The sequence below is a fragment of the Furipterus horrens genome, unplaced genomic scaffold, assembly GCF_987537825.1.
Source record: "Furipterus horrens unplaced genomic scaffold, mFurHor1.1.pri manual_scaffold_1, whole genome shotgun sequence".
In the NCBI taxonomy this organism is placed as follows: Eukaryota; Metazoa; Chordata; class Mammalia; order Chiroptera; family Furipteridae; genus Furipterus; species Furipterus horrens.
The window spans coordinates 82,101,204-82,126,452 of record NW_028327171.1 but is presented as its reverse complement, the minus strand read 5'-3'; the positions used below and the strand labels follow the sequence as shown (position 1 = coordinate 82,126,452).

Below are 25,249 nucleotides of genomic sequence, written 5' to 3'. Positions count from 1 at the left end.
ATTCTCAATACCCTGGATATGCAGTTACAATATTCTCATTGTTCAGTTAAATTTCTTCACAAGAGTGGTGTAAAGGAAATACTCTTTCTCTATACCAGTTTTTTAAAGTAAAATTTTTTCAAAAAAATTCTTTTTGATATTTTTCAATTACATTTGACATTCGGTATTATTTTATATTAGTTTCAAGTGTATAGCATAGTGGTTAGATGCTTATATAATTCATGAAGTGATCCCTGGGTAAGTCTAGTGCTCACTTGGCACCACACATAGTTATTACAATAGTATCGATTATATTCCCTCTGCTGCACTTTATGTCCCTGTGACTGTTTTGTAACTGCCAACTTATACTTCCTAATCCCTTCACCTTTTTCACCTAGTTCCCCCAAACCTCTCCCATCTGGCAACCAATAAATTTTTCTAAGGAGATACACTGATAACATCAAAATTATAAATATTATTGATTGAAAAAGTATTACTGATATTTTCTGCTTTGTTTTTTCAAACTCTTGTTCCATTAAGCAATGCTCAGAGTTACCAAACTATCTGAGTGCCAAAAGTCTGTATGCCTTCCTTCTTAGAAGCACAACAAAGCCATAGGGAGGAAGGGAGTTAAATAAAAGCTGATCTCATGGGGAACATTAAAAAATAAACAACAGAGAGGCACTACGCCCTCAGTGTGTTATCTAATTTACATTGCCATAAGAGGTAGGAATTAGAGATGAGGGTAAAGGAAATCTGCTTTCCTACTTGTGGTATTCTATTTATTTTCTTCAGTACAAGGTGGTCTGAAGAAGAAAGGCATTATGAAATTTGACCCTACATTCCATCATATATCCACTGTCACTATGTCCTGCCAAACCTTCCTTAAAATTTCACTTGTGTATCTACTCCCATGGTCAAGGCCCTTCATCAAGGCCAAGACTTCGATTATGGGCCTATACAACCAGTCAAGTACTAGCTATTCTTTATACAGCTGGCTTGTTAGAACACAGCTTACTTCGTGCCACTCCTTGGCTCAAGACCCAAGCACATCAAATTTATATTTGTTTCCCTTTCTACAATATGGCACCAATCTACTAATCTATACTGACTCACCACAACTCTTCAGTCACACTGGTCTCCATGCTGTATTTCATTCCCCCTCTGGCCTCTCTAAGCTTTGTAAATATTTCCCCCATTGAGATTAAAGAAATAATTCTCTATATTCTTTCTTATGAAAATCTTTTATTAGGCAAGTTCTAAGTCAAAAATGACTTCATCTTTTCTTAGGGAATCAAAACCACAACTGGTTTTCCCTTCCTGAAATTACAGAAGTGCTTCTGTCTGAACACATAATCTATCTCAGTAGTCATGGGTGTTTAATTATACAAATTAAGTTTCAGTAGCATAATTCTCATCTAGGACATTGTGAAATTCAAATGATTATGCTTTAATAAAATAGGTAAATGCAATAACAATCAGAGGTGACATTTATTGGACTGAACAATTGTATTTTTTATTATAATCAGTTTTGCAACTTAAAAAACTGCAATTTTCTAATTTTTAACCTTTCTCCAAACTGAGTTCTCTTATTATAATGAATAACTCTTCTCACTATGTAAAAGCAAGCAGATTGATACATCTTATTTTCAGAAAGTTAGCCCTAAAATGCAATACAGTAAAAAGCCATTACCTAAAAATATTCTTGAAAGTACACAAATGTATTTATTTCTAAAGTTTCATTTCAAAAATAGCCAGAAATATCCAGAGCAGTCACCTGTCAATCTTCAAAGCTCTTTTGTTTGCTGTTAATAATAGAGTTCTAGTAACAGAACTGCTGCCATATTCATGTTCCCCCAGGGATCTGCGGTGCAGTAACAGAATACATAACTAAGTGTCTCACGCAAACAAGTTTCCTCTGCATTGTGTTATACAAACAATGTTTGGGTGGTGTACTTTAAAAGGAAAAAAGCTAAGAGGCATTCAAGTCTACCACAACACATAAGGAAACAGCATAATGGAACAAGAATGACAACGGCTAAAAAATGGAAAATAAACAAAAATAAGAATGCTGATGCTCTCATCTATCTGCACTAGGAAACCAATTTTTTCTTCTCCAGTTGACTGAAAAAGATTTCACTGATAAGTTCTAGCTTTTTCGTGGTGGTGCTCACAGATATAATGTCTTTTGCAAGACCTGTATGATTCTTGATGTTCAAAGGCAGTAAGCACTGGTGACTGAAGGGTGCTTTACAGTAGCCTAGCAACAATGAATACTTTACTCTTAGAAGTTTCTATGGCTTCCTTCCAGACTTTTCTAGCCATGATATACTTTACAAATACATTTTGGTGAAATTTTCCAGCTTAAGACTATTAAAGTAATTGGTTATAAGGGAGACAAAGCTACAGGAGAGAAAAAGGGTGGGAATGAATTAGTCAACAAAAACAGTAAGAAAATCTACTTGTCTCCACCTTATGTAAAATACCTTTGTTCACTGATCTAACAATGGATCTCACTCTTCTTGGTTCATTAATGAGGGGACAACCTAAGTAACTTCTGACCATACCAAAAATGTCACTCCTTAAAAAAAAATTAAATGCATAGTTAAACACAGTAATATGCAAGATTCATTTCTTCTGTTTGAGAAAAAAAGTGCTTTACTCCAGATTCACTGCACTGGTACCCCTTCTCATTTCGGGGAGGAGGGAGCAGAGATGACCCTAGAGCAGAATCTACAATTGCTGAAAACTGATGGTATCTGCTGTACCTACTCACATAATCTTTAGAGAACAGTAAAGTTCTGACTAGTCAGATTAGAGCAACTAAAGGTTCTAAGTGAATTTGAAATGGCCACCATGAAAGTAAAGCTATCAAGAGCCAGCATTTTGATGGGGTTGGAGAAAGGAAGCAGTTTGGTGCTTGATTCTTACTTTGTTAATTATTTAGAACAATGCTAATGCCTTTTCCATTCAGTGCTCAATAGTTTTATTTTCCTTCCTCACTAAAAGGTGCTAACCTGTTCAAGATATGGGGGCACTGACAAGGCAATTTAAACAAGACTCAAGAACAATAGAAGAAGGAAAAAATGCAATCATGACTTATTTTTTCTTATAACATATTCTAAGCAAATGGCAGATGTACAAATACCCATTTATATACCCATTCTCAACAGACTGAGTTTTTGTTTGATTTTATTGTTGTTTAATTAAGGAAGCAGTGGGGAGGGGGTTGCTGTTCACAGTATCTTATTCATTTTGTTTTTCCCATCTGGCATGGTGCCTGACATTCACAAGGAAGGCACCAAACCGTATATTATTTAAATCTTAGAAGATTCCACCTACAGACTAATTATTCATTTCAAGGAATTTCTAGCAAGTTAGACAATTAAATGAGCACTGGAAAGGAAGACTGCCCTTTCTGCTGTAGCCGTCAAACTCCCCACAGTGCCACCAACACTCTGCCAGGAACTCCCTCATATTTCCTTTGCTATCTAACTTTTGTGCACTCTCTCAAGAGTCTAGTCAGTGCCACCTCCTCCAGGGAAGTGCCTCTGTTTGGTGCCCCCTTGGGGCTTGCAGAGTATGCCTCACACACATGGTCATGTGACTCAGCTGTTCCTCCCTAGGCTTTAAGCAACCTGAAGCAAGAGATCATATCCTACTTCCATTCCCAGTGCCCATCACAGTACTGGGTCCAAAAGCAGACACACGTATTTGTAGACATAGGTTTGCCACAGTTTTGCAAAGTATTAAGTCAAATAAAATACATGCAGACACCCCTTAGGATAATATGAGTTTTTCTGTGCGCTATCCACAACTCCTGAGGGTTTAGTAATGTGAAGTCAAATCATTATGAACTTTTGTTTTAAGCATATAAAAGAAACATCTATTATTTGAAAAAAAAATATGTTCTTGGTTGCCATAGGAGTAATTAAACTAAATCATGTGCTATGTTATTGCTGAAGGTACTCTTAAGACTACATGGGAGGCATAAAAACAGGCATATAGATCAATGGAACAGAACAGAGAGCCCAGAAATAAACCCACACCTTTACAGTCAATTAATATTTGACAGAGGAAGAAAGTACATACAATGGGCTAAAGATAGTTTATTCAATAAATGGTTTTGGGAAAATTGGATACGTGCAAAAATACCTGAAACTAGACCTCCTTCTTACACTACACACAAAAACAAATTCAAAATAGATTAAAGACTTAAATATTAGAGCCAAAACCATAAAAATCCTAGAAAAAAACATAGGCAGTAAAATCTTGGACATCTCTTGTAGCAATATATTATTTGATATATATCCCCAAGCAAGGGAAACAAAAGAAAAAATAAATAAATGGGACTATATCAAAATAAAGATGTTGCACAGCAAAGGGGACCATCAGCAAAATGAAGAGACAACCCACAGAATGGGAGAACATATTCACCAATACATCTGATAAGGGGTTAACATCCAAAATTTATAAAGAACTTACAACACTCAACACCAAATAAATGAACAATCCAATTAAAGAATGGGCAAAGTACCTGAATAGACACTTCTCCAAAGGGTATTATATATACAGATAGCTAATAGACATGAAAAAATGCTCAACACCACTAATCATAAGAGAAATGCATATTAAAACCACAGGGAGATAACATCTCACACCAGCCAGAATGGCTCTCATCAATAAATCCATAAACAACAAGTGCTGGTGAGGATGTGTGCACTGTTGGTGGGAATGCAGACTGGCGCAACCACTGTGGAAGGTAGTATGGAGATACCTCAAAAAATTAAAAAGGGATCTGCCTTTTGACCCAGCATTCCCATTTCTGGGAATATATCCAAGAAACCTGAAACACTAATTCAAAAGAACATAAGCACCCCTACATTCATTGCAGTGTTATTTACAATTTCTAAGATGTGGAAGCAGTCCAAGAGTCCATCAGTAGATGAGTGGATAAAACTATGGGACATTTATACAATGGACTACTACTTGGCCATAAAAAAGAAGAAAATTTTACCCTTTGCGACAGCATGGATGTACCTGGAGAACATTATGCTTAAGTGAAATAAACCAGTCAGTGAAAGACAAATACCATATGATTGTACTCATATGTGGACTCTAATAAACAAACTGAACTAAGAAGCAAAATAGAGACAGACTCATAGATAGAGAGCAGGATAACAGCTATTAGGAGTGGAAGGATCAAGCAAAAAGGAAAAAGGATTCATGGTTATAGACAACAGTGTGGTGATTGCAGGGGGGAAGGGAATATAAGGGGGTTAAACGATAATGAAAAGAATACAATAAAAAAAAAAGAGACTGGGACATGATCTGATGTTACCAGGGGCAGATCCAGGAAGTAAAGAAAGGGCACCTCTACAACAGTATACAAGACATGGTAGAAGGAGTGACTCTCAGTTAGCTAGCTGGAGGAAAGGACTCACCAAAGAGCAACACAACAGAAACCAAAATCCAAGTACAACCAGACAGCCCAAATAAGTGGCATACAGGGCATCCCAAGAGCATCAAGTTAAGGAGATCAAGGAGATGGCACCACTGAATCCCACAGGTCTCCTACCACAGAAGGTTACAACATGAAGACAGGAATTCAAAGCAGATCAATCTAAGAAGCAAACAAGAAGAGTCACAAAAATGGGGAGAAAAAGAAACACTCCCCCACCCATTGAAAGGAAAGGAGGAATCCCCAGAAAGAGTGCTAAATGAAATAGAGGAGAGCAAACTATCAGACATAGAATTCAAAATAATGATTATAGAGAAGCTCAATGAGCTCAGCGAGCTAAAAGAAAACTACAAAAAACTCTAGGGAAACAATGAAGAACTCCAGGGAAGTTACAAGGAACTTACTGAGAACTACACTAGCATTAAAGAGGATGTAGGAGCTATCAATAAGAGCCAGGATGAAATGAAAAATACAATTTCTGAATTGAAGAACATGGTAGAAGGAATCAAAAGCAGGCTAGATGAAGCAGAATATTGGATCAGTGAGCTGGAGGACAACGTAGAAAAAAATTCCCAGACAGTGCAACAAAACAAAAAATATGGAAAAAGAATGAAGAGGTTTAAAGAGAGAAATGTAATAATATCTGTATCATAGGAATGAGATGTAATAATTTCCGTATCATAAGAATACCAAATAAGAAGAAGAGGAGCAAGAGACAGAAAATCTGTTTGAAAAGTAATGACAGAAAACTTCCCTAATTTGATGAGAGAAGAAGTCACACAGGTCCAAGAAGCACAGAGGATCCCAATGAAGATGAACCCAAAGAGGTCCACTCCAAGACACATCATAATTAAAATGGCAAAACTCAAAGACAAAGAGAGAATCCTAAAATCAGCAAGAGACATACAAAACAGCTAATAACATACAAGAGAGCTTTGATAAGACTATCATCAGATTTCTCAAAGAAACACTACAAGTCAGAAGGGAATGGCAAAAAATATTTCAAGCAGTGAAAAACAAAAGTCTACAACCAATACTACTCTACCCGGCAAGGGTCTCATTCAGAAGGTGAAATAAGGAGTTTCCCAGACAAAAGAAGGCTAAAAGAATACATCTCCACCAAACCAGCATTGGAAGAGATGCTAAATGGTTTGCTTTAAGAACATGAAAAAACTAGAGAGACAGAAAGGAACATAGGTACAAAGGGGGAAAATGACAAAGTACCTATGAAAAAGTACCTATCAATAATAAGTGTAAATGGCTTAAATGCACCAATCAAAAGACATAGGATAGGTGAATGGATAAGAAAACATGACCCAAATATATGCTGCCTACAAGAGAACCACCTCAGAAGAAAAGATCTACACAGACTGAAAGTGAAGGGATGGAAAAAAATATTTCAAGCAAATGGACTTGAAAGAAAAGGTGGGGTAGCAATACTTACATAAGACAAAATAGATTTCACAATAAAGGCCATGAAAAGAGACAAATAAGGACATTTCATAATACTTAAGGGAACAATCCATCAAGAAGATATAACCCTTGTAAACATAAATGCACCCAACATAGGAGCACCCAAATATATAAGAAAAATCTTGAAGGACTTCAAGAAGGATATTGACAGCAACATACTCATAGTAGGGGACTTTAACACCCCATTGTCAACAATGGACAGATGTTCCAAGCAAAGAATCACCAAGGATATTGTGACACTGAAAAACACTCTAGATCAAATGGACTTAATTGATATATACAGAACCTTTCACCCCAAAGAAGCAAAATATACATTCTTTTCAAATGCACATGGAATATTTTGAAAGACAGACCACATGGTAGGACACAAAACAAGCCGCAATAAATTCAAGAATTGAAATCATATCAAGCATCTTCTCAGATCACAATGGCTTGAAACTAGAAACCAACCTCAAGGAAGAAACTCAAAAACATTCAAATTCATGGAGACTGAATAACATGCTATTAAATAATGAACGGGTTAACAATGACATCAGGAAGAAATCAAAACGTTTCTGGAAACAAATGAAAATGAACACACAACAGTCCAAAACCTACGGGACACAGCAAAGGCAGTCCTGAAAGTGAAGTTCATAGCAATACAGGCCTAACTAAAAAGGATAGAAGAATCTCAAATAAACAACCAAACCCTATATCTATAAGAACTAGAAGAACAGCAATAAATAAAGCTCAGAGCCAGTAGAAGGAAGGAAATAATAAATATCAGAGCAGAATGACGTAGAGACAATAAGAACAATTCAAAGGCTCGATAAAACCAGGAGCTGATTCTTTGAAAAGATAAAATTGAGAAGCCTATAATCAGACTCAAGAAAAAAAAAGAGAGAAGACCCGAATAACAAAATCAGAAACAAAAGAGGAGAAATCACAACTGATAGAGAAATACAAGGATTGTAAGAAATTACGATGACAAAAAACTTGGAAACCTGGGTGAAATGGACAAATTTCTGGAAACATAAAATCTTCATTAACTGAATCAAGTAGAAGGAGAAAATCTGAATAAACTGAAAACAACTAGGGAAATTGAAGCAGTAATAAAAATACTTTGACACACAAAGTCCTGGACCAGATGGCTTTAGAGGCAAATTTTACCAAGCAGTTAGGGAAGAACTAACTCCTATCCTTCTCAAACTAGTCCAGGATATCCAAGAAGAGGGAAGACTCCCAAACTCTTTCTATGAGGCCAGTATTATCCTATTTCCAAAACCAGGTCAAGACACAACAAAGAAACAAAACTACAGGCCAATATCGCTGAAGAACATAGATGCTAAAATCCTCAACAAAATATTAGCAAACTGGATCCAGCAATACATCAAAAAGATCATACACAATGATCAAGTGGGATTCATCCCAGGAATACAAGGGTAGTATAATATTTGCAAATCAGTAAGTGTAATACACCACAAACAAAATGAAGACAAAAATCATATGATCATATCAATAGATGTTGAAAAAACATTTGATAAAGTTCAGCACCCATTTACGATAAAATCGCTCAACAAACTTGGAATAGAGGGAGCACACCTCAACATAATAAACACCATATACAAGAAACCCGCCACAAATATTATACTCAATCGGCAAAAACTAAAAGCTTTCCCCCTAAGATCAGAAAAAAGACATTGATGTCCACTCTCTCCACTTCTATTCAACATAGTTTTGGAAGTTCTAGCCACAGCGATCTGAAGAAAAAGAAATAAAAGGCATCCAAATTGTAAAGGAGGAAGTAAAACTGTAATTATTTGCAGACAACATGATAGTGTAAATAGAAAACCCTATAGACTCCACTAAAAAACTACTCAACCTAATAAGTGAATTTGGCAAAATAGCAGGGTACAAAGTCAATATTCAGAAATTGAAGGCATTTCTGTACACCAACAATGAAATAGCAGAGATAGAAACTAAAAACAATTCCATTTACTGTAGTAACTAGAAAAATAAAGTACCCAGGAATAAACTTAACCAAGGCGGTAAAAGACCTGCATTCAGAAAACTACAGAATACTGAAGAAAGAAATTAAGGAAGATACAAATAAATGGAAGCATATACCATGTTCATGGATGGGAACAATTAACATCATTAAAATGTCCATACTCCTCAAAGCAATTTATAGATTCAATGTAATCCCTATTAAAATACCAGTGACATATTCCACAGACTTAGAAAAAATACTTCAAAAATTTATATGGAACCAAAAAAGGTCCCAAATAGCCTTAGCAATCTTGAGAAAGAAGAACAAAGTAGGAGGAATCACAACACCTGATATCAAACTATATTACAAGGCCACTGTAATCAAAACAGTCTGGTCCTGGCATAAGAACGGACGTATAGATCAATGGAACAGAATAGAGAGCCCAGAAATAATCCAATGTCTCTCTGGTCAATTAATATTTGACAAAGGGGGAAGAAACATAAAATGGAATGAAAATAGCCTCTTCAAGAAATGGTGTTGAAAGAACTGGCCATCCAAAAAAATAAAGCTAGACCACCAACTTACACCATACAACAGAATAAACTCAAGATGGATAAAAGACTTAAATGTAAGTTGTGGCACCATAGAAGTCATAGAGGAAAACATAGGCTAGAAAGTTTCAGATATCCCATGCAGCAATATTTTTGCTGATATATCTCCCAGGGCAAGGGAAATAAAGGAAAGAATAAATGAATGGGACTACATTGGCTCAAGGAAAGAAAACATCAGCAAGATGAAAAGGGAACCAGCTTTATGGAAGAAGATATTTGCCAATGGTATCTAGGACAAGGGTTTGATCTCAGAAATATATAAAGAACTTATACAACTAAACACCAAGAAGATAGACAATTCAATTAAAAAATGGGCAAATGACCCGAACAGATACTTCTCCAAAGAGGATATACAGAGGGCCCATAGGCACATGAAAGAATGTTCAACATCACTGGCCATCAGGAAGATGCAAATTAAAACCACAATGAGATATCACTTCATGCTGTTCAGAATGGCCATCATTAATAATTCAACAAAAAAGAAATGCTGGCAAGGGCGTAGAGAAAAGGGAACCCTAGTGCACTGTTGGTGGGAATGCAGTTTGGTGCAGCCACTGTAGAAAACAGTATGGAATTTCCTCAAAAAACTAAAAAAAAGGATCTGCCTTTTGAACCAGCAATTCCACTGCTAGGATTATACCTGAAGAATCCTGAAACCCCCATTCAGAAGAACCTGTACACCCCTATGTTCATAGCAGCACTATTTACAATAGCCAAGTGCTGGAAACAGCCTAAGTGCCCATCAACGGATGAGTGGATCAAAAAAACGTGGTACATTTACACTATGGAATACCGTGCAGCAGAAAGAAGGAACTCCTCCCTTTTGCGACAATATGGATGGAACTGGAGGGTATTATGCTTAATGAAATAAGCAAAAGTGAAGGAAAAATATCATATGATCTCACCTAATACAAAAACCTAATGAACAAAACAAACAAATGAGCAAAATAGAACCAGAGGCATGGAAACAAGGAATAGACTGATAGTAACCAGAGGGGAGGAAGAAGGGGAGGAAGGGAAAAAATAAGGGGAAAAGTCTTGTCAAGGAACTAACGTAAATGACCCATGGACATGGACAAGAGGGTGGGGACTAACTTTGGGAAGGGGGAAGAGGGTGGGGCAGGGGAGAACAATGGGGAAAAGATGAGACAACTAATAGAACAACAACAAAAAAAATCTTTTTTAAAGAAAAAGGAAAAACAAAAAAGACTACATGGGAGAATTCTCTCCTTATTACTAATTCACTCTTCTTCTAGATCACCACAGTACTTCCAACAAAATATTTTTTATACTGAAAGACTTTTTTCATTTTAGCATAAAATAATATTTTCTAAACAGAAAGTGTTCTCCTAACACTTCTGTATCTCTCTCACTCATATGCACACAGAGAACTACATGAAGGAGTAGAAATTTACACTAGAAAAAGTGTATATTTGAAAATTTGGAAATATTAACTATTTTTCTAAAGATGCCTGGATGGTACATTCCTACTATTACTAAAAAAACATATATATAATGCTGCATCTCCCTCCACAACTAAGAAGGAATACAACTACCTCAAAACTAGAGACAACCAGAATTTCCAGAAAATTAAGCTGCATGGAAGTCCAACAAAAAAAAATATAAAGAAGAAATACACATGCAGACAGGTAGGAGGGGCAGAGAGGACACAGTGTGGTGGCAGCAGCAGCAGTGGCAACAGTAGGCTGGCGGAAAGCGCAGTCACACATTTTAAAAAGTCAGGAGGGAAACCTGGGGAGCACTCCCAGCACCAGACCAGACCACACAGCTTACAGTTCCAGCGCCGGGGAAGATAGAGCCTTATTATTTTTGACCGTGCAAACCAGTGAGGGGTGGGGTGGAGGAAGACACTGCCAGTCTCTCAGCTGAGTCCACTTGTTTAAAGGGCCCCTTCGGTCCTAGAACATCCGCAGACCCACCCACTCTGGAAACGACAGCCAGGGCAACAACTACAGAGGTGCCAGTCCCTTCCAAAGTGGCAAAAGTGCCTGGAAAAAGGGCGAGTGCTGAGCAAGCGACATTGTTCCCTCTCAGACCCTTCCCCCCTACACAGCGCCACAACGTGGTGAAACGGGTCACCCTGTACTGATGAGTCCCTAAGGCTCCACCCCTTACAACGTAACAAAAGTGACAGCTCTACCTAAGACACAGAGGCAAACAAACATAAGAGACTGTCAGAATGAGGAGACAGAGAAGTATGGCCCAAAAGGGGGAATGGATCAAGGTTCCAATGGGAGAACTAAGCTATGAGGAGACAGCCAACCTAACAGATGCAGAGTTCAAAACACTGGTGATAAAGATGCTCACAGGCTTGACAGATATTCTTAAGTACAGCAAACGCATAAGGGAAGAAGTGAAGGCTATGCTAAAGGAAACAAAGAAAAATCCACACAAAACCAATGGTGAAGGGAAGGAAACTGGGGTTCAAATCAATGAATAGGAACATAAGGAGGAAAACAACAGTCAACCAGTACAGGATGAGGAAACAAAAACTGAAAAAATGAGGAGAGGCTTAGGAACCTCTGGTACAACTTTAAACATGCCAACATCCAAACCATAGGGATGTCAGAAGGCGAAGAAGAATAGCAAGAAATTGAAAACGTAAGTGAGAAAATAATGAAGGAAAACTCCCCAAATTTGGTGAAGGAAATAGACATACAAGTCCAGGAACCATGGAGAGTCCCAAAGAAGCTAGACCCTAAAAGGACCACACCAAAAACCCATCATCATTAAAATGCCAAAGGTTCAAGATAAAGAATCTTGAAAGTAGCAAGAGAAAAGCAGAGAGTTACCTACAAGGGGGTGCCTATAAGACTATCAGCTGATTTCTCCAAAGGAACTTTGCAGGCAAGAAGGGACTGGTAAGAAGTATTCAAAGTGATGAAAAGCAAGGACTTAAAACCAAGATTACTCCATCTAGAAAAGGTATCATTTAGAATGGAAGGGCAGATGAAGTGCTTCCCAGACAAGGTAAAAGCTAAAGGAGTTCCTCATCACCAAGCTATTATTATATGAAATGTCAAAGGGACTTATTTAAGAAAAAGAAGATCAAAATTATGAACATTAAAAAGGCAAGAAACTCACAACTATCAACACCTGAATCCGAAAAATAAAAACAAAATCCAACTAAGCAAACCAGAATACGAACAGAATCATAGGTATGGGGACCATACAGAGGGCTATCAGCTGGGTAGGGGAAGAAATGGGGAAACGGTGCAGGGATTAATTAGCATAATTGGTAAATAAAAAATAGACAGGGGGAAGTTAATAATATAGGAAAGGGTGAAGCCAAAGACTGTATGTATATGCATGACCCATGGACATGAACTAAGGGGGCTGGGATTGCTGGAGGGAAGGAGGGTACTGGGCAGAGGGGAGCAAACGGGAAAAAAATGGAAACTACTGTAACAACATAATCAATAAAATATACTTTAAAAAACAAAAACAGACTTCCGGCCAAGATGGAGGCTTAGACGGACACGCTAGGTCTCCCTCTACAACTATAGTGGAATACAACTACTTTAAAACAAAGGATAACTAGAAATTCCAGAAAATAAAGCTACACGGAAGCCCAACATATGAAGTTATAAACCAGCGGTGCCATTTGGGCAGGTAAGAGTTAAAGAAGGCAAAGCTGTTTGCGGAGCGGCGGGGCAGGGCGGCGAAAAATCCTGGAGGCAATCAAGCCCCTGGCGTGCGCGACTCCAATCAAGCCCCTGGCTTGCGCGACTCCGGGCGCTGGGGAGCAGCCGCAGCATCGCCTTGAACAGTGAGGCCCAGGGGGGCGGGAGGACGGATCCCGGTCTCCTAGCTGAATAACTGTGTGAATCCATCTTGGACCCCCGCCCCCACAGAAAGCACCACAGGGCGGCGAAATAGGTCGCGGACAGGCAGGCGCCGGCCGGTCGCTGATTTGTGACGCGTACGCAGGCACTGCCCCCTGCCCCCGACAGCCGGCCCAGGAAAACAAAACGCATCTGTCAAAATGAGGCAGACAACTATAGAGATCCCGGTAACACAACTCACCAGGCAGCAGATAGAGAACCTGACAGATGAACAGATAAGAAACCTGTCAGAGGCTCAGTTCTGGGCCATTGTTATCAGGTGGCTTACAGAATTCACAAAAGAGCAGGAAAAAGATATGAAAGAAGCGAAAAACTTTCATAACGAAAGGAACAAAACCACATACGAGACAGATGGTGAGGAATCCAGAGTCCATTTCAACAAACTGGAATATGGAGAAGGAACAAGCAGTCAACCAATGCAGCGAGAGGAAATGGCAAGCAACAATGAGAGGATCAGAAACCTCTGGGACAGCTATAAAAGGCCCAACATAAGAATCATTGGTTTGCCAGAGAATGAGGAAGATGAACTAGAACTTGAAAAATTGAGTGAAAATATAATAAAGGAGAACTTCCCAGACTTGGGGAAGGGAATAGACTTGCAGATCCAGGAAGCAAGGAGAGTTCCCAAGAGACTGGACCCAGGGAGAACCACTCCAAGACACATTATAATCAAAATGTCAAAAATTAAAGATAAAGAGAGAATCTTAAAAGCAGCAAGAGAGAAGAAAAGAATTATGTACAAAGGGGTCCCAATTAGACTATCAGCTGACTTCTCAAGGGAAACCCTACAGACAAGAAGGGACTGGCAAGAAATATTCAAAGTAATGAAAATCCAAAACCTACAACCACGAATACTCTATCCAGCGAAATTGTCATTCAGAATAGAAGGACAGAGAAAGTGTTTCCAGGACAAAATAAAACTGAAAGAGTTCATTAGATCCAAACCACTGTTATATGAGAAGTTAAAGGGACTGGTTTAAAAAACAGAAGCTAGGGAGATGAAACAAAGGCAAACGAAACAGGCAACGAGAGTGGAAAAGGAACTGTGGGTAAGGGAAACATAGTGGGGGGAGGCCAACAGGGAGGGGGAGTGGGGAGAGGGAGGGAGATGATATAGGAATTGGGGATCATGGTAGGAGGGAATGGAATAGACAGAGAGAGGTTGGGAGGAACTGTAAGCACAACTAATGGACATAATCTAAAAGGGGGGGACAACTGGAGGGAGGGGGCCACCGGGTGGAGGGGAGCAGAGGGAAGGGAAAGGGGCACAAATGTAATATTTTAATCAATAAAACACATTAAATCTGAAAAAAAAAAAAAAAAAAAACAAATATATAAATTACCAGTAATTTTAAATTAACATTCATTTAATATTTTATACATATAATGTAAAAAGATTATCATTAACATAATAAAAATGAGTAAATTTAGCACAAATTATGGCAACTCTTTCTAAACCTGCTAGGCCAAAGTACAGCTTTACTACATGACAAAAAAAGAAGAAGAAAAAATAAAACCTCAAAAGTAAAATAGAAGAAAATAAACACTTCTCTTACCTTTAAGACACGTTTGATAGAACCCAATACAAAATTTCTTTGTGGATGCTTTCTGTTCTGAAGGATCCAGTCACGATTTAACACCTTTTCCCCTTCTTCTAAAACACATTTCTGACCTTGGAAACGTGGCTTCTCATATAAAATCCAGCTGAATAAATACAAAAGCATGATCAGTTATAGTTAGGTTCCTAAGAAATGAGGCATAAAACAAATGATACTTAGTAAGTCACAGACCATCTTATCTAGTTGCATTTTAAAATCTGGGTTAATTTCTACTATTAACATATAACCCCATTTTTGAAATGATGATACATGCTAGTTTAAGTACAAACAGTATAAGAGGGAATGAACTTAGAAACAATACTTCCTGAATGTAATATTATAATCTATGCTGATATTTATGTATATATACACTTTATGTATATATACACTTTATAGGTGTTGTATACATAAAGCTATAAGTTTACATTAAAAACAATTCCAAATGCCACACTTATACCCCATTTGCCTATCCCTGGTTAACAAAGCATATGTGCCCCATTTTTATTATATGAAGAGAGCACTGCACTATAACACTGACAACATGAATACTGACCGGTGAGTAAAATGAAATACTGGACAAAGTTCTGGATCCAACATATCCATGGGACATGGTTCATAAGAACAAATGAGGTTTTCCCCTCATTCTTACTCCATATAAAGAATCCTTCACTTTTTGAGCAGGCAGCTGCACAAATGACTTTTAAGTATGTGGCTTTCTCATTCCTTAGCATCCCACAAATTTTGAATTTGTTTTCAAAACCATGCTTCATTCATTCAGCTGAAGCCTTCAGTTCAACTTGCCCAATCTACCCTGCAAATGATGCAGTTACACAATGGTATTGATTGACACATTGTATACATTAGATCTTGCCACTTACTGCCTAAAAACAGCCTATATTTTCTGCCACAGGAAATAGAACAATTAAGTTATAAAATACTAATAATGTTTCAAAATATTCTGTCAAAAAACAAGAGGAAAGAGAATGTGACTTGAATAAAAAATACAAAAGCATAAATGGCAACAAAACATTTAATTTTGGGGAAAAATGCTCTAAAATTTTAAGAGATCTCTTACCAGCCCCTCACAACTTTTATCAGTACCCCATTTGGAAAGGACCAGGAGGTGGCATCAGGAATGTTACAATAGACCTCTTGTTTATATTTACGTCCATGGAGATCATAGATAATCATCTGTAACATACAGAAAAGAGGCACAATAACTATTCTTTAAAAATGCATTTAAAATTGTAAAAAGCCCTAGAATATAGAAAATATAATATCCTGAATATATAAAAGTAGACATTACTTTAGAAGTTAAATCTTTCAGTAAAATAATCCTTTTCTAAGTCAAAGTTTTTACTTAAAACTCCCCAAACATAAAAGTAACTGCACTTTTCCTATTATATATTACTCTGTGTAAGAAACTTATGCTTACCTTCGCAGGTCTTGGGTTATACCTCAGAGTTTGTCTGTCAACATTCTGAAATAATACATGTGAAAGAAGTAAGGCTTAAGAAACATCAACGGAAAGATATACAGTTCACTTTCTCAGCCATCATAAACAAATCCAATTTATCCCATTTACTTAGTGACATTATGTGCAAGGTGTACCTCTAGTTGCTACAAGGAAATAAAGATAAATATAAAGAAATTAATGTGTTATCTCTGCCCTCAAGAAGCTTATAGTTTGGAGGGGAGACATAGTTGATTGCACTCACATGACTCTTCTAATGGGGGACTAAGTTAAACCCACAGGTACAACACAAGGAAAATACCAGGTTATGGAAGTGAAGGGAAATGGCACCAGCATGGAGGTGAAGTGATGGCAAAGACTCAGAAGAAGCTTGTCGAGAAGTGGGATGGAGAAGACCTTGGGAAACCAAATTTCAGTAAGTGAAAAAATGTGGCAGGTTGGGGTGGGTGGTGTAGTAGAGAAAGAAAGTCCAGGAAGAGAACCACCTTGAGAAAAAGTATGCGGGTAGAAAACACAGGGTGTGTAACCAGAGCACAGGGAGGTGAGGCTGGACAAACGGAGTCTGGAGGCCTTATAATACAGAGTGAGGATGTTCCACTTGGTTTGGTAAGTAACAGGGAACCATTAAAGATACATTTCTCTAAATCCCATCACTTCTTTTAAAATGGCTTTGTCTTACAAGCTGTTGATCAGTATTCAAGTATTGTTCCTAAGGCAGTTTCAGGTCAAGATGCAGGCCTTGGGACTCCTAGAGAAAGTTCCATAATATTTGGAATGCTGGAAAGTCCTACCCTCAATGAATATTTTACATTAGACATTTAAACATTTCTAACTCAAAGAAAAATGTAATTGAATTTCAAAACATTTTCCAAATATAATGTTATAGCTCTTTTTCTTTGAATTAGGCTATTCATTGTTCTGCTTTGAATGAACAACATGAGCAACCAAAGTGAGAGGAGGTTGTCAACTAAACAGCTAAAATATTTTTAGGGCCCTGGCAGGGTGGCTCAGTTGGTTGGAGCGTCATCCCCTGCACCAAAAGTCTGGGGGTTCAATCTTCAGTCAGGGCACATACCTAGGTTGTGGGTTTGGTCCCTGGTTGGGGTGCGTACAGGAGGCAACTGATTGATGTTTCTCTCTTATATCGAGGTTTCTCTCTCTCTCAAATCAATAAGCATATCCTCGAATGAGGATTAAAAATAATAAAAATAAAATGTTTTTAATTATTTAAAATATATTTGTTATGAAATATTTTCATGAAACACATAAGCTCAACAGAAAGTATCGATTTTCTTGCATACGGTCCCTTGAGAAATTCAGAATCTTGTCACTTTAGTTTGAAAATATAGCAAAAAACTGGAAAATAACTTGCTTCACTGCCTTTAAATTTTGGGCAATTTTTTCTCAATGTAACAGTTCAGCTAAAATACATAACTTACGATACACTTCAACTACAGAATAAAGTAACCTCTAATATTTTTTAAAACAATTTTTATACATCAAAACATCGATTTTCTTAAGCTTCTAGATCATTTATGACCCAAAACGCTACTTCCCAAGTTAATAATCAAAATAACTTACCTTTGTGAATGGGCTTAATCTGCCTGAGTTGTCTTGAGCACAGAAATATTTTGACACTGGTTCCTGCAAAGTCCCACCAAATCTGGCTCCTTTTTCTGAGGAATGGGTTTTGGAATTTTGCATATAGTGATGATAAGCACTCTTCACAGAAGAATGTAGTTTAGAAGTAAGGTCAGATTTCTGTAGAAATGAGGCCTTCTCTGGCCACAGACCCATTTGCAGATTGGAGGTAGTTGGTTCAATTGTCTTTACAGATGAATCATTAGATGTTCCAGTCCTTTCCTGGCTGTCATCAGGGCAGAACGTGACGGAAGGCTGTGGCAGGCTGGTTGTAGCGGCTTCCCTCCTCCCGGCTGCCTGACTTCCTTTATACAATGATTCTTCTTCCTCTTCCTCTAACTCCTGCCTATCATCTTCATCGAAATTCATCTTTAAACGCTCTGATACAGACTGGAGAAGTGATAAAACAGAAGAGGGCTGGTTGGCACCATCTCTAGATTTTGTGGAGCCATGATGCCCAGGCGAGACCTCGCTGGACAGAATGTCCTCCTGAGAGCTGTCATCCTCGTAAATGGGAGACAGAGCTAAGGGATAAACTTTGTACCTTTTGGCCTCCACTGATAAGAACATTTCTGAACTATCACTATCTAATTTAGTACCCCTTTCAAAATGATGGACCAGGTCAGTTCTACTCTCAGACCTTTCGCACGGGAGGACAGGCATGCTGTCGGGGTGTGTATCTGGAAACAAGAGAGAGTGTGTTCTTCTTACTTCGGCAGTAGCATACCTGTCCTCATCTTGAAGGGGTTCTTCATATAATATAGTAAAGGAAGAATTTTCTTGTTCATCCTGAGAAACGAAGGCTAGGTTAGAGTGTTCTTGTTCATCGCTATAATTACCTAGATCTCTTGTTCGATCTACTGCAGTAACGTATGTTCTTTTGTCTAGCCTTCCTATGGCATCCAGAGGTTGAAAGTCTGGCATTGCTAAGGCTGGGTAGCCTTCATAATCCTTACTTAATGTAGGTGATTCATATCCCCTGAAATATGAAGCAAGTCTATTGTCATGTGCTATTAAGCCTTCCTTTACTTCAGTGGGCTCTCCCTCCATTTCCCCAATACTCTCTTTAGCATACACTTGGGGTGCTTTTTCAGGTTCAAATACGGGAGGCGTGGCCTCTGCTTGTGTAATGGGCAATTCCAGACCTGCTCCGTATGTTACCCCCATATTTACCACTGCAGGTAACACTGGGTGTTTCCTGACAGTCCCATCAGAATCTTCTGGGGCTGTTCTGTCCATTTCTATCACAGAGGGCATGGACACAATTGCTCCCATAGGCTCTTTAGCATCCCTTCTGCATGTTTTTTCCATTTCTAAAGAGGCAGGGCCTTCCTTCTCATGTGCCTTTTTCACTTCCAACCCAAAAGGTACCATTTCAATTTTCCTAATAACCCCTTCAGCATCCTTTTGGGAAGTGTTTTCCATTTCCATTACAGGCCTTTCAGCCTTCTCAGTGATCCCCTTGCCAGCTTCATGGCAGGCACCTACCACATCCGACATCATGGGCATCACCTCAGTGTAGTCTGCATCTCCTTCAGCATCCTCCTGGTAAATCTCTTCTATTTCCAATGCAGGAGGTGGCGCTTCAGCCTTTTCAGTAATCCCCTCAACATCTCTTTGGTAGATGGCTTCCCTTTCTGACATAACTGATGTCACCCCGGTCTTGCCAACATCACCTTCAGCATACTTCTGGTAAATATTTTCCATTCCTAATGTAGCAGGCGTCACTTCAGTCTTTCCAGGAATTCTCTCAGCATCTTTCCGACAGGAGCTTTTCACCTCAGACATAGCAGGGATCACATCAATATCCCTTTCAGTGTCCGCCATCTTACGTGCTTTTTCCATCCCTAAAATGGCAGGTAAGCCCTCTGTTTTTTCACACCTCTCAGCATGCATTTGGAATACTTCTCGCATTTTAAAACTGTCAGCTGTTAGCCCACTTTTTGTGATATTCAATTCACCATCCCTTTTCTGTGCTCCTCCCATTTCTGACATAAGAGGGACTGCCTCATTTTTCATAATATTCAATTCAGCATTCTTTTTGTTTGTTTTCCCCATTTCTAACATGGAAGGTATAAGCTCGATTTTTCCAATAGTTACTTCAGTATCCTTTCTGTGTACTTTCCCTACTTCTGACATTGCAAGGGGTGTGCTTTTATTACTGTGTCCTGGCAAGCCTTTTTCAGATACACACACAAGACTATCAGACAAACTGCTTTTGGATGTCCCATGTCCATGGATATCATCATCTGCAAACGGAGGCCATTTGAAATTTAATACCAGAGTTCTAGTATCCTCTCTCCCAGTTTGGGGATTATCCACATATTCTATTTCCATTTCCTCTTCAGAGTCCTCTTTGAGAAGTAAATGTGTTTCTACTCTATCATCTAATCCTTTATGGGGCAACTCTTCAGCTAGTAAAACAGTATCTGATTCCTGCAAGTTTATAGCATCAGACTGTGCAGTTCCATTTCCAGAAAATGGGGATTTTGTGTAGGGAACAATTTCTCTTCCCTTAATTGACTCTGTGTCACTACCTAAGTTACTTACAGTGAAGAATCCACTTAATACTTTATTTTCACTGATTTCACATGTGCTTTGATTTATTACCTGTTCTGACACCAAAAACTCCCTTACATGAGGCTTAACACTATCACTGTTCAGAATTTTTGAAGTATCAGCCTGAAGTTCAGAATCCCAGGTATTCTCAGTATCTTCAAAAGCATCATTTGTTATACTTTTTTGTGCTGAATCAATAATCTCATTGACTAATTCCCTAGCTTGATCTTCTAACAAACAAGATACATTCATGCTATCACAAACACAAAGGAGACTCTTCTCACCAGGTGTAGGGGAAACACAGGCCTTTTCTTCCCTTCGGGCTCCTGACAAGTTTTCCAAGTCCTGCTTTTCCAAGTGCTCTGTCAGTTGGATCCCTGTCAGTGTCACATCTGATGGGTTTTGCTCAGATGTGTCATCTCCTTTCAGGGAACTGGTATTCATTATGCGGTCTCCGGCTACACGCTCCTGGCACGTATCAACTGTGTGTTTGGATTTGAGGTCTTCCCTAACAGAATTAAACACCTCACCAATCAATGTATCAGCCTTGTTAAGTAAAATACTTCTGATGTCCAAAAATTGATCATGTGCTCTCTTCCTTGCTTCTACGTGCTCAGCAGATGCTTCAGAACACTGCTGGCCTGAGCTGTTAACTGACACTGGGGCCCCAGCAACTGCTCCAGTCTCTCCTTCCATGGGCTTGTCAAACTGCGCAGCAGCTGGGAAATTGAGAGATACCTTCCTAGTGCAATCATCAAAATGTTCTTGAGATGGGCTCATTTTTGTCCCAGTTGGTATAGATGTTTCAAATTCCAAATAAGAGCTTTGAGAGTGCAGGAGGTTAGTTAAGAAGGCACCTTCAGGTGTGACATCTATAGTAACTTCTACAGAACCAAAATTACTTTGGGGATGATGTGAACTTGTAATCGTGCTGACTTCTTCATCATTAGAGGAAGACATGCTATCAATACCACCACTTAGGACATTAGTGTTCTCTTTCTTTTCGTGGGTCGAGGCTTTCTTTTTGGATCTTGGCACAGAGGGAACATTAAGAAAGGCTGAATCCTCAGATGCAAAAGTATTTTTTTCCAAAGTGATATTAGAACCCAGAAAAGGTGGATTTACTTTTGTGCTATCAGTTTCCTGGAATTTTGGGCAAGTATTAGTTAGGCTGAGTTCTGCCATTTCTGAGAAACTTAAAATCTTTTCAGTCCCACAAGTATCTGAAGGTTGATAAATCACACAACTGTTGGCTTTTTCATCATGAACAGGAGGTAAAATCCCAGACGTATTACTTTTGAGAAAAGGAGGAGGATAACCTAACGCTTCTACCTCTGTTTCCTTTTTACCTTGATATCTGGAGACAGAAGGAGAAACCTCAGCTTGCCAATTCTCTTTAAACCCATCATCTGAATATTTCTCTTTAATCTCTTTATGATCTCCCAATTGATAACTTTTGCCCTGTTCAGCCTCAAGGGAGATTAATTCTGATAAAACAGGCTTTGCTGGCACATCTGTAATTTCGGTTGGAGAAGTTTTATCCTGAGAAATGTCCCTAGGCTCTGTTTGGGAAACAGATATCTTGGAAAGGGCTATAGTTTTTCCTCTTCCAGAATGTGACTCAATAGGAACACTGTTCTGACCATCCACTTCAGCTTTTGATAAAACTTGAGCAATGTTACTAGTTTTGGTTTCTAAGAAATGAGAACCAGACTTCTCTATTGTGCTCTGCCTTACTTCACTGTTTGAAAGCATTAACTCTGCGTTATTAGGATCTTGAGAGGAAATGGAGCCATGGCCCTCAGAGATGCTTTCACGCTCCAGTCTCGAGTCCACTCTAGTCAAGTGGGTGTCACTGGCTTCAAGGTCTAGTGGAACCTGGCATTTTTGACTGTCGGTAAGAACTTCCTCCAATCCCATAATCACAGATGCATGCCCAGGGTGAAGCCAAGCTGGAGGACTCTTCCTGTCTGCAGCTTCAACATGACTCACCACATTTTCTTCTTGACACTCACTAAGCTCGCTGTAAACACCAACAGTAACGACATCCCCAGTTTCAATGAGCACAGAAGACCCCTCATTCTTTACAACAGGCATATCCAACCTGTTCAGCACACCACTTCCAGAAACAAAGGTAGGAGATGAAGCATTGAAATTTAATTTTTTACAGTCAAGGGTAAAACAGGTTCTGGAATCAGGTGATGCTTTGGCTTGTTGAGGACTCTCAGAGTCAGGAAAAGATTCTGAAACATGATTTCTATAAAGTTTGAAAGTCAGTTCAGGGGTTATTTTGTTTTCTAAGCATGCTTCAACTGCTGGTTCACTGATACATTTTACAGCAGCAGGGTCCTTTCGATTTATTCTAAGAATGTGAGGCATTTTTCCAGGTGGCCCCAAATCAAGCTTTTTGGCTTCTGTTACAGACACCTGGTCAGTATCTTCAGATAATGACTCAATTTTATCTTCTGGAGCTTCTTCATTACTTGAAGTTGACAGCTCACTGACTGAGATACTTTCTGTTTCTTGCCTGATTTCTGTAACAGCCGAATTTTTCTGTGCATCCTGGGCAGACAACCTATCTCCTTCACGTACGAGTCCTGTGTTTGTCGTAGCACATCTCTGAAGAGCAGAGGTGTGACTGGCTCCCTGCTTCGATGTGTTATCTACAGTTTGCTTGTCAGAACACTTGCTCTCTGGCGACTGCAAGCCTTCATGCCCAGTTGATTTATTTGGACCTGGCAAGTCTGCACTTTCCTGTTTGGAAGTGTCACTTCCATCAGATTTACTACAAGATAAGTCAGATACAGCAGGGCTCTCAGGCTCAGCACGCGCTTCTCTTTGCACCAATGTCTCGTCGCTCACTCTGGAGCTGCTTTCTTTTGGTGTAGTCTCTGCAGAAGTTCTCCTGTGCAAGTCTGGGCTGCAAGGAACTGTGCCACTAGAACTTCCTGTAAACAACGCTGAACAGACCAAGTTTCTGTCAGTCGGAGAGACTGGTACACAACTTAAATGTTCTGAGTCAGGTTCTCCCACAGCAAAGTTGGAGTTAGTCATAGAAAAAGGGGATGACCTACTTCCCTCAGGTCCCCCAGGGCCATCTTTATTTGAAACGTCCTTAGAAGAAGCAATATCCAGCACTTCCGGGTTGTTTGTTGGATGGCTTTCTGTGTTGAGACTTGTTCTGCCACAATCAGAGTCTTCTAAGGGGTCTCCCAGCATATGGCCTTTCATAGATATGTCTGTGCTAGATGATGACAAAGATGACAGCACCTCAGCCTTAAACTCGCTCCCAGGGCCAATATGTGTGCTTGTACTAGAGTCAGAAGTTTCATTTTCTCTGTCCAAGGGATTCACAGTTTCTAACACGGTCTGTTGCTTCAAATATTTCCTGATTTGTCTGGGGCCTCGATATGTTGCATATGTTACTGAAGGCCTCTCTGGTTTATCATTTTCTTGTCTGGAAAAAAAACAAAAACTCAGTATGAGAGTGTCAGAAAATATAATTAGAAACACTTAATAGTAAGTAATCCCAGAAACTGTGGTGAAGTATATCTCATTATAGGGAAGGCTTTTGACTTTTCTGTGTAGGGAAAAGTTACAAAACCAGCCTTTTTCTCCCCTTCAGATTACAGTAAAGCTTTGACAGCAGAGATTCTCATCATGGATAGAAATCTATTGAAAATATAAGAATTAAAAAACTTTTTATAGAATTTCAATCCAACAGAGAAGTAGTGTCCTATATAAATTACATTGGAAGCATGAAGTAATATGTGGAGAACAATCTAAAAAATGTTACTCAACAGGTATACTTAAAGGCTTTATGGATATTAAAAAGGAAATTTGCATAGTTGACTGTATATAAAAACAATTATGAAGCTGTTTGTTATTTTTAGTTACATGAAGATAAAATCATTCACAATGCCTTTTTTTCTTTTATTGATTCCAGAGAGAGGGGAAGGAAGAAGGGGAGGAAACATCAATGTGACAGAAACATCAATCAGTTGCCTTTTGTACGCGCCCTGACTGAGGACTGAACCCGCAACCCAGGAATGTGCACTGACCGGGAATCTTTCAGACTGCAGGACATGCCCAACCAACTGAGTCACACCGGCCAGGGCCATTCATAATGCCTTTTGATGAGGATTTCTTTTAAACATATTTCATGTTATTTTATTAACTTGTCTAAATTAAGCTATTAATCTTTTTAAAATATACCTGATTATTTAAAAAAACCTATAAAGAAAAAAAGAAGGCATTTTCACATGAGAAAGAACATGCAAAACCTTCAGTTAATTCACTCTTTCTTAAAATAATTGAAAATTTTATGTAAAATTGAAGTCTCTTAGTAGTTGCAAAAGTATAGGCTCAATGTTAAATAACATTTTATATTTGAAATATTCTCATTTCAATAAAAATTAAATATACCTTTGCTTGCAATAAATTTGTATTACAGAACCAAAAAAAAAAACCAACTTTAATACTTAAAATGCAGATTCTCAAAATTATTAGTAAATAGCTTCCCCATATTATTTAAATATTTAAAACCAGTTAATAAGCAGTCCTTACTCACATCATCAAAATAAACTAACTTAACCAAAATGGTACTCAACTTTTATAT

General features: G+C 38.6%; 1 protein-coding gene across 1 annotated transcript in view; it reads right to left on the bottom strand.

The window, feature by feature from the left end:
- The window catches only part of CRYBG3 (crystallin beta-gamma domain containing 3), a 128,759-nt gene that overhangs the window by 56,114 nt on the left and 47,396 nt on the right, over positions 1 to 25,249 (bottom strand). Inside the window, exons 4-7 of the mRNA XM_090276047.1 lie at positions 18,013 to 24,088; positions 16,393 to 16,437; positions 16,033 to 16,148; positions 14,916 to 15,063 (exon numbers count right to left, since the gene is read on the bottom strand). Coding sequence (XP_090132173.1) covers positions 14,916 to 15,063; positions 16,033 to 16,148; positions 16,393 to 16,437; positions 18,013 to 24,088 — 6,385 coding nt within the window. The remainder of the gene's footprint in view (positions 1 to 14,915; positions 15,064 to 16,032; positions 16,149 to 16,392; positions 16,438 to 18,012; positions 24,089 to 25,249) is intronic.